Raw genomic sequence first — 10,732 nt, 5'->3', positions numbered from 1 at the left:
TGTAAAAATAAATCACTGCAGGACCTGATTTGAATCCATGTCAATTTACACTGCTTTTTCACTGCAAACTTCATGTCAATCAAATTACTGTTTAATTATTGCCACATACTATGGTGGTTGTGTCCAAATCCAAACTTTACACGTGAGGCACATGGAACCATCATGTTCTAAGATTCTGGCATCATTTGTCATCCAATAGTCTGAGCTTTAGGTTTCATATGTTCTACATACATTTGGCACCGTGTTTAACCAGCCGATAAAGTCAAAGGAAACCAAACACACGAGGTTTTAAAACAGTAAATCACTTTTAATTTAGTTCTCTCTTCGGCAGGGGAGCGCATTTTCAACATGATGACAAATGAAGTGCATCGTTAGAGAGGATTTGATACATGCTCCATTCAGACGCGTTCGTGAATCCACATATTACAAGCCAACATTAGTCAAATAAAACCACTACAGCTCAGTTCTTGACCTGATAGAATAAAAAGATAAGACAGATCCAACGCTAGATTCAACGGTGGCAGCAATACACAGGATTGCCCAAGCAGTAAAGTACACGTTCCTTTAAGAAACAGGGAGAGAGAACGCGAAAAAAACCTAAACTCCGGGTTTTTACATCCCCAATTCAAGTAGTATTTACCCCTTTTTCATGTGTTTGCGTGTTTCATATCTTAATAAATTCAAGTTCAGCATGAAAAAACAAACATGACAAAAAGTCCAGATAATACATGTGTTGGTGGAGGCAGGAGGAAGAGAAGGGGGGAAAACAATGACCTTGTGGGTTCCTTAAAGAGAAACAAGAAGAAGAATGAGGTGAGGGTGGAGGGAGAAAGGAGGCAGCCGTCTTCGTGACAGATGTTGAGACGGGCTGTTTGAATGCAGCAGGAGCTGAGGTGACCCGAGGGTGAGAGCTCGACCAAACCAGACGTCCCTTTGAAATACTTGTTGTTCAGGAGAAATTATGAGGAAGAATCAAATCAGGGCACGGCAACCAAAATGTGGCCTTAAAGAAATGAGCTATTCTGAGTTGTTGCTTCTAGATGTAAAGGAGGGTTAAGGTTTTACGTTTGCCCAATTGGTTCCTGCTGCATTAAATCAATAACCGCTAGAGTAAATTACATCCAAACTGAATTTAAACTTAGACTTGGAGCCTCACTGACGCTGAGCAGAGTAGCGCCCCTCGCTGGGCCCGGAACCCCTTCCGGAGCCAAAGCTGGGTTTCTGTGCCATGCCTCCTCGGGTGGGGGGACCTCGGGGTCCTCCACCACCTCCTATTCGCTCTCTGGGACCACCGGGCCCTCCTGGGCCGCGGGGCCTCACGTCCCTCCTGTCACCCTCTCTGGCAGACCGGGTCTTCTTCTCCTCCACGTTCAGACGGACGTCGCCCCTGAACTTGATGGGCTGAGGAGACGAGAATTAAGAAATCAAGCTCAATGGGAATTACTGCCTTTACAAATGGGTTCACGTTGGGGAAAGTTTGTGAAAAAACTTCAAACGCAACAGTGAGAGCAGGTAGCGTCTTACCCTGTTGCTGAGGATTTTCTGTACAGGTTCAGAGTCATCAAACACCACAAAGCCAAAGTTTGGCAGCTTTCCTCCACTGTTGATCCTCAGCTCCAGGACTGTACCATATTCTGGAGGAGGAAAGACATTTACTTCATCAGTATCCAATCGTCTACCACCATAGATAATGCACATAATGTTATATTATATATTCAGAGCTACAGCTGTTGCCGTACACAACCATGAGTGTGTAATGTTGGAATATTTTTGTATCATGACACCTATGGTGAGTTTAACAGACCAATCAGAACATGGAGCTGTAACTACTTTTCCCAACTCATGAGCTGCTCTGTTGCTACTGTAGCTGAACCCAAATATCTGTTCATAACCTTCACGCGCTCCATTTGATTTAGACGTTTTCCACCTGATCAAAACTGAGACTGTCAATTTTTCTGCCAAGTACATCTCTCTTGAAATGAACAGTTTTAATGTTTGTCCCCATTTTGTAAATGTTCACTTATTAAATAGCAGGTTCCAATCAAAATTAAACTCGTTTTAAAAAAAAAAGAAAAGTACAGATTGTTTTTTTTCTCGTGCTGACTTTTGCTCTTCCTCTCAAGTAACTGAAATTTGAAACTTTATCAAGCCCCCACCCCAGCAGTTTTTCTGCTGCCTCATCACATCTGACTCACGTTCAAAGAATTCCTTGAGCTCAGTTTTGTCCACATCATGAGGGACGTTTCCCACGAAGAGCTGGTGAGTGTCGGGATACCTGGTCACCCTGCGACCCTCTGACTCGCCCTGCTCACCCTCCCGGGCTGAAACAAACAAAACCAACGGGTCAATACATGTTGCATTTCCTCTTCATTTTAACAACACAGATAACATGAGTCATGCAGACTCGGAGCAGCGTGGCCTTAAAACTCAAGAAGTCTTTCACAAAAGTTCCAACAAATGGAACACGTGAACCTGCAGGAATTTTAATTTACCTACAGTTTCATTTCAATTGACGTCAAGAAAAATCTTGTGAGGACTTTTATGGAAACCAGTTTACTTCTGTAAATGTACAAGCTTCAATGTTTGATGCTTCAGTTAACACAGCCACTGTGTCTCTCGCACTTACGAGGCCTCAGTGCCAAATTCAACACATCAGATTTGATTACGTTCACTTGATACTAGCAGCCTAATGCTTGTTTACCTGTCAAAACAACTGCTGGTTAAGTTTGGTTGGAGGTCATTGATGGAGTGTATTTCTCTGTGCATACCTGGTCTGGGTCCTCTGTGCGCCGGTGGGGGGCCGCCTGGCCTCTGTTCCCTCGGCCTCTGGTCTCTCTGTGGCCTCTGTGTTGCTGTCTGGGACTCTGACTTCACCTCCACTCTGGGCTGAAAGAATCAAAACACGCACACTTGAGGAAACCACGCTCTCTCCTACTACTTGAGGCCGATAAACAAATATCAAGTCTCATTAACATCATACAGGTGCAGCCAGCAGGCTGTGTACACGTCCTGCTGTTTTCATCTCCACTCTGGAAAACCAATCAAATTTTCAAAGCCACTTGCTTTCTGGAAGATTCCACACAACAGCAAACAGAGACTCAGTTTGCCCTGAACATAACTGCTCTCGTTTTTGCACACAATAACAGACGTGTGGTAAAAATGAGACCCCACCGCTTTGGAGGCAGCTACTACTTTTAGATTTGTCCCGTCATTCTGCAACAGTGTTTAGGTGGAACTGCACTGCAAACGATTCATTTTATTCAAGGCAAAGGTCAAAAAAGGTAAATGTAGTTACAATTAAAACTGATGTCATGTTTGGCCTTTTCGCAGTGAATGTGAAATGCACTTTGGAGTTTTACACCAACCAGGTGTTTGCAAACCTACCGGTGCTGTGGGAGCAACTTTGACGACGTGTGGGGGGATTCCTGAGACTGGGACAGCCCCACTGGGTGGGAGGTTCTTACTGGTGACTAACGCCCAGGAGAACGGCTGCAGGAAGACGGAACAAAGAAGAAAGTCAGGCTTGCTGAACAAAGAACGCATCTTTATTCCAGTGTGGTTTAGAATGACAATAACCACATGAACAAACAACATGCTACCATCATCTTTTAAATAAGAATAGATATCTGCATAAACAAAGTCATTACTATCCATTTGCTCTCATATCACTGCCGATTTTTCACTCTTTTCTGTTTCCCTACAGTACATTTAGGTTCATCATCTTTGCAGACCTACCCTGTTTTCTTCTGGAGCTGCGGGGGCGGGTTCGGCTGGCGCCGACACAGGTTCTGTGGTTGGTGGGGTGACAGAGGGGCTTTTCTCTGTCTGGTCGTCGGCTGCGTGCCCGTCTGTTTGAGACTCCAGCATCGTCTCCTGTTTCAGCTCCACCACAGCGGCCTCTTCCACCTTCTCAACTTCTGGCTCTGGCTCTGGACTTGCGGCTGCTGCCACTTCCTCCTCGTCAGCAGGACCCGCTGGCTCTGAACTGCAGAGGACGAGTACAGAAAATTAGGAAGACAAATCTGCCTTTTGTGCTGTATTTAACAATATGTTAATAGAACTGTGTGTTTGTGAAAGTGCCACTTAAATAAAACTGATTTTGAAGATTTTCCTCAGTGACAAGTTGCACTGCAATTGCAGTTTTTTTTTCACTGTTCATATTTTTCATATTAGAAATTTGTGTAATTGAATAAATCCGACTTTGTGAAATTCAGTTTAAGTGCTGACATCAGTTTAACATTAAGCTTCAAATTAATGAAAATCTAGTTCCAACAGGTTTACTGCCTCCAGGAACACAAGAAAGGAGGCATCTAGCCAAATCTTTTTTGATGGATTTTTGCCATAAAACAAAAAACAACCCACAACAAAGCAAAACAGTTTGGACCTGTGAATCTAATCCCCGCCGGCAAAGGAGAACTCTGGCCACGAGTGGACGATTTACGAGACATTTCTTTGGGAACATAAGTTCATAATCCATACCAGGCTGTTGAGTCGTAGAAGGGAGTGGACTCCTCCGGAGCGACGTCAGGGGAGGGAACCCTCTCCTCGATCTCCTCCACCTCATCCTCAGACTCTGAAAAGGCACCAACACATTCAGGACAATCAACATCACATCAACCTTGTGCTGCTCTTACTGAAAACAACAAAACCAATTTAGACTCACTTTGTCATGCTGCTCATTTACACTTTACACAGTTCAAGCAACAACTGCTACTGTAATGACCAACAACTTTAATAATGAGTAAAGAAACTGTTGTATGTTGTAAATGTTAAAGGTCACCTTCTGGAGGCTCAGAATCAGAGTCGCCAAACACTTCGTCTTGGTAACGAAACACATCGTTGTGGACATAGAATTTGTTGGCAACAGTGCCCTGAAGGCATAAGAAAAACAATCATTTAAGGCATCACAATATTTATTCTGCGTGAAAAACATGATCAATCTGTACGACTGAGGAAAACCACAAACCTCAGGAGCCAACACAAAGGTCTGCATGAACTTCCTCATGGGCTGCATGTTGTTCGACAGCTCGCCCATCACCTGCACCACCACGCCCTCGTTCAGGGTGGCATGGGCGTCCACGTGCCTGATCTTTGTGTGGCAATCGCGAAAACTTAAAGCCATCACCTGCTTATGAATCTCCTGCAAACAGAGAAGTGGGCGTTAAATAACCACAATCATTCAAAGAGTGAAAGTTTACTTTACTGCAGTATTTTCTAAGAACATCTTCCCCTCACTTCCTTAAAACAGAAGCAGAGATAATGTTAAATGTCTCTAGTGAAAACTGTTCATTTCAGCTCTGTGGTGTTTTTCCTGCCGTGTTGGTAAGTGGGAGTGAAGTGCAGTGCCTCTCTATGGAAATAAAACTTTTAAAAGCTGTTATCTGCTGGCTGAAGTCTACTTACAGATTGTCCATAAACGGCCTCTACTGGTTTGCCGTTGCTATCCAGGCCGCCGTGGACGTAGGAGGAGTTCTTGCCATAAAACCTGTGCAGAAAAAAGGTTAGTTTGTTCCATAGAGCACTTTCAATAAAAATATGCTCATATGATAATTACCACATACTGCAAAGACAGGTCTTACCTGTGCAGGTAGTCGGGAGCCTGGTTCAGGAGTGTGTAATACTGTCGGACAAACTCTCGCCCGACCAGCTGGGCACTTGGCTTCTCCATCACCATTTCTTTGGTCAACTGGAAATCTCTGAGGGACAGGAGCAGGACTTTTTACCAGTAATTACCACTGAAGAGAACTTAAAACGAGTGATGTGTTTTCTGATTGGCTGACGTTTATCTGGAGCATATCAACCCTAATGTCTGGTTTTGTTCTACATTTGGAGACCAAATTATGCTCATTTCCAGTAGTGTAAAAAAAGTGAGCATTTGATTTTTGGTCATTCCACTGGATTTTACCAAAAAGTCACAAACTGAATTGTTACATTTTTCCGCCCCGAGTCTTCAAACATCTTTAAAGTGTGAGAATTGTTTCCTCCTTCGATTGATTTACTTCTCAGCAAATTACAAACCTCTGCGCCGTCAATGGAACAAAGTGTTACATTTAAACACGTCCCCCCTAAACCATAGTTAAGCAATGTTTGCTCAACAGTGACTTGGCACTTTCATAGTCCTTTGCAATTTCTCAGTTTGGCTGTAAAATATTAATTAACTACTATAAAATGAGTTTCAATTTAAAGTGATTAAGGATGTTGCTTACACAGCAAGTCCTTGTGAATTTATACATCTACTTAAAAATAACTGCCATTTTTTGAGAAACTACCTGTTTAGAGGTCACGCTGGATTCTGACAAATACTAACTCAACTTGTTGCAGCAGTACCTGTAATTGCCAAAGTGCAAAACTAAAAACGGATCATCGGATGCTACTGTTGAGGCATTCGGTGCTGAGAAGCAGTTTTGTATCTTTGTTATGTTAAATACTTTGCGAAATGAAAACACATCCACGAATGAAGTTGGGACAAAGTTTCTTCAGACCACCTTCACCTCGGAGAATTTGCAGAATGACGATGAATCAGCTGGCTGTCCTGACCGGAGAGCGGTCTGAAGTGTAAATTAGGTTAGGTAAACACAACCTCCGGTTTCACGATGACACACATCACGTTACAAGCTTATTTTTAAACTTGTTTTTCTGGACTGCTGAATGCATAAAGAATGAAATGTACAAAACTAAGAGAATTCTGCCCAATGTATACTGGCCTGTTTATGTGCACAGACAAACAGTCACCCAAAGGCACGAAAAACAACCCCAGATTTTAGAAGTGGGTTAAAAAAAAAACTTAAATCTCACCATCATTGTACTCAACTGTAAATTCATTACTCATCCCTCACTTGCACTTTTCATTATGATTCTTGCAGTCGAGCCAAAGGCACTTATTAAAACTACAGTGGCACAAGCAAAACTCAACAAGTGCCAAGTTATCTGGATGTTCTTCTTTGTCGACTGCTGTGTGAGGTCAATATCAGTGATTTAAATAACTGCTGGGATCATGCATGTGGGTTGCATTCATAAGCCTGTGAAAGTCTGAGAAAAAGGAACAAATGTGGACATGACCTGTTGTTTCTTGCACTAAACCCGGCAGCCTCCTCCCTGCACAGACTGCAGCACCACGTGAATATTCTTCAAATATGTACGCAAGCTTCGACAGACCCACATTCTTCACCATTTCCTGCACATTTTATATAGAAAATGCAACCTGGCACTAATGTTGCAGGCAGTCACTTACATGAATAATTGCACACGGCACATACATGCTTATCACACTTGAATCGTGGCCCGTCGCCACCAAATCGTGTACCGAAACTTACGCCTGGGTAGAAGACAGGAATTGGTAAAACAAAAAAAGAAAAGGACACGTTCTTTTTAATGTGCTATATTCTGGATGGTTTGTCAAACGTTGCGCTTTTCCAGTTCATCTGTGGCTCCAGGCTTAACGATGAAATCTCTGAAGAGGAGACACACTCTTTGAAAAGTTAAAAAGGCTCAAATTTACACAACAATCGACCACTAGTGTTTTTAGCAAACAGTAATCGAATTGTGAATTTTTTTAAATTAGAGACCTGGTGCTTTACAGAATATTCCCGCTGTAGGAATGACTGCAGTGATCTGCAAAAGCAGACAAACATAATTCAACAAGAGGGAAAACCTATGTAGTACACAAAGTTTCGATTGTTGGTCACTGGACACCGAATCAAGAAAACCAGAGCAAAGATTAAAGTAACCAACAGTGGTGCTCGCTGCGTGATTCGTGAGGTAACGCATCTAAAACACGCAAACACGCTGGGATGGTCCACTGCAACCCGGGGAACAAGTGCTTTGGTTAATGGACTGTGTGCCACACCTGCCCACAAAACCTAGAGCCATCTGTTGTCCGGGTGCACTCTTAGCAACCACCGCACCAGCAAACACCACTGCTCCAACAGGCTGAGGCGACGTGCCCGACGAGCACAAAGTGTGCAGGGCGAGATCTAATGTTTCAGGAGGATTGAGCGAGTCTGGAAGCTTAGAAACGCACATGCTTAACTGCAGCAGCCATATCACAAAGCAGCTTGTGTAAAAAAGAGAGAGAGAGAGAGAGAGAGAGAGGGCGAGCGAGCATGGCACGCAGACAAAGGCCACGCCGTGCCCGCAATGATGGTGCCATTCACACACACTCAGCGCCAGTCATGGCGGCTCCGTGAGGCAGTCCTCCACCAGCGGTTTGCACATATAAGGTGGGGTCAAGTGGCCCCCTTGGCTGGCCCCACGACAACTGGACGCGCACACGGCCCCCAAGGTAACGTTAGGGCAGGCGAGGGCTAACGTTGTAGCTCGGTTTCAAGAACAGCCCCAACACGTGTCCCGGCCGGTCACCAGCTACACTTTACATCGCCACCGAACCCAGTTAGCCGAGTGTGTGAATTTGCAGTGCGAACACCACATAATACCTGCTTTCCAAACTCATTCACTGGGTAAAAATACCACAGAGGACACACAATCAAGGCGGCAAAGAAAGACAGGAAGGGAGGGCGTCACGACAGAATGAGAGCTAGAGCTGGGCTACACTTGGGCGGTGGGTAAGTCCAGGAACCGCCAAGTGAAACCAGATAGTGATGGCGTAATACGCTACTACTTCACACACTGCTGTATTAATATACACCAACTGCCAAATTATTGAGTAACTTTGCTCAAATATATAGGTTGACGAAGCTACGCTGCTTCCGAAGGTTGCTAACCGCTATCGTCTGCTCACCGGGATGTAGACGGGGCCCAAAGGGGCGACCCAGTCACTCAAATTAACACGATTTTTTAAAAAACGATTGAAACTTCCGATTGACAATTAGTGACGGTTCATCTAAAATAACAACTTACCAGCGGGTTAATGATCAAAAAAAAGAGTCGTTGGTCTAAAAATAAGTGTCTTGAATCACCGCGGCAGTTGCTACAAACACTAGCGGCTTCACAACGTGCTGGAGTGTTCGCTTACCGGTTTCGACTCTGCAACCGAACATGAAATCCCGCCCCTTTACACATTTCTAGCCAATCACACACAGGTTTCACGACAGTTTAACCAATTGCGTGGCGGTACCGCCGGCGCCAACAATTTGTATGACCAGTTCCGATTGGCTGCAGCTCTACCTGGCTGTCGCAAGAAGACCAATTGCATCAGAGTAACGGTTAAGGGTGCGTTGGTTTCATTACATTGTACACACCGATTCCTTAAGGTTGCGGACGACGGTGCACCGAAGTCGTTTCTCCGCTTGGGGACGACAAAACTGTAGTCGGTGACAACGGATTCGTTTGGAGAAAATGACTCATCACATGATGCAGATTATGCGAGCAAAAAAAAAAAGTTCCTTATTGGAATAATATGTGTGTCTGTGATACAATCAGCAACTATGTATTTATTTTTGCAATTTTTATTTCCATGGTCAAACATAAGTTGGCCCCACAAAATAAGACACGTTGAATCATGACACCCAATAATATCACAAAATATTTAAAATGGTCCCCACATTTTTAACAGGGTTCTGTACTTAGTTGACAGTGGTGTCAGCAGACTACATACGTGTGTTTGAGTCACATGAAGGTGACAAAGGTGAAACAGGCCTTGTATCATCTGAATATGTTTCTTGTGTGCAAATAATATTTAAAATCTACATCTTATTACCACATTTTGTGGTAGATATGAAACAGAGGCATGATATTATGGGCATGAGTTGTATTCACTTTTGCTTTTATTATTTTTATGTTGGGCTTTAGTTTTAAATGTGGTTTTCTCTTATGTGCTCATTTTGTGTGTGATCTTGCTGTTTTATTCTCTGTCACTGATTTACTTTTCTTACATGTTCACACGGTTTTTCAATGAATTCTATCAGCGCTTTCAACTAAAACAGGTGCATCTCAACAAGAAGCATTTCTCAGTACGAGAGTCTTCAAAAACTCAAATTTGTGGGACGATAACAAGACGCTTCACAATTTCATAATCTATTGATTTGTTACTGTGACAAAGCAAGCAGTAAGAAGCAGCTTTAAACCATGCTGAGAATCTGAGGTGTGTCATCAAAGGAAAAAAGAAGATAAAAGACAAAAGCACTTTAACCTCCCGTAAAAGGACTTCTATTGAAAATAAATGACATTATACTACTTCCCCCTCTTCTCCCCCTTTTTCTCAGTCACAAAGTGAGACTCAGAGCGATGGAGGAAGCTCTTTTTGCTGCTGCGGCTGAGAGGAGGGACTTCAGGCTTTGTCAACGAAGCACCGCTGTTGTTTCACATTCTTGACACTGGAGTCTGGATGAGCGGGTGGAGATGGTAACAGGGTGCTGAGTCTCTCCCTCCCTCGTCTCCCAGGGGACCACAAGCAGCTTCGCACACCACCAGACCACAAACAGTCAGAGTTTGTGTACATACTGTTCTTTTGTTTCGCTGCTCCTTAATTTACAGCTTCATTTAAATAGCACACATGTTGTGTTCAGGTTCATAATAATAATGTGGGAAGAAACAAGTATAATTTCTTTATGTCCAAATGTTGAACATAATAACCAAAGGAAACATGCACAAAATGTTAATTTTCCTTTTGATTAAAGTTTATTTTAATCTGTTTAAGCTCAGCAGGGGCTTAGACTCTGACGTCCTCTTAAAGTACATCACAGCTCTTTCCACTTGTTCCTTAATTTGACAACTTTATGGTCAAAAACGCACCAAAAGCAGAGCTGCTGCCCACTAATAAGCTCCTGTGGTGGGT

The 10,732-nt window shown here is 43.4% G+C and overlaps 1 protein-coding gene across 1 annotated transcript; it reads right to left on the bottom strand.

Moving 5' to 3' along the window:
* Positions 1-286: 286 nt before the first annotated feature.
* On the bottom strand, positions 287-8,999 carry g3bp1 (GTPase activating protein (SH3 domain) binding protein 1). Its single transcript, XM_067518886.1, has 12 exons — positions 8,857-8,999; positions 5,580-5,696; positions 5,404-5,485; positions 4,967-5,140; positions 4,781-4,871; positions 4,480-4,573; positions 3,736-3,985; positions 3,385-3,489; positions 2,769-2,886; positions 2,196-2,321; positions 1,525-1,634; positions 287-1,401 (listed from the first exon to the last, which is right to left on the bottom strand). Exons 2-12 carry the CDS (start codon positions 5,672-5,674, stop codon positions 1,153-1,155), a joined length of 1,494 nt encoding a protein of 497 aa, XP_067374987.1. The 5' UTR covers positions 5,675-5,696; positions 8,857-8,999; the 3' UTR covers positions 287-1,152.
* Positions 9,000-10,732: the final 1,733 nt, after the last annotated feature.

The sequence above is a fragment of the Channa argus genome, chromosome 10 (assembly GCF_033026475.1).
Source record: "Channa argus isolate prfri chromosome 10, Channa argus male v1.0, whole genome shotgun sequence".
Classification (NCBI taxonomy): domain Eukaryota; kingdom Metazoa; phylum Chordata; class Actinopteri; order Anabantiformes; family Channidae; genus Channa; species Channa argus.
Note: the sequence above shows the minus strand (reverse complement) of the source record. Positions and strands in the feature narration are given on the sequence as shown.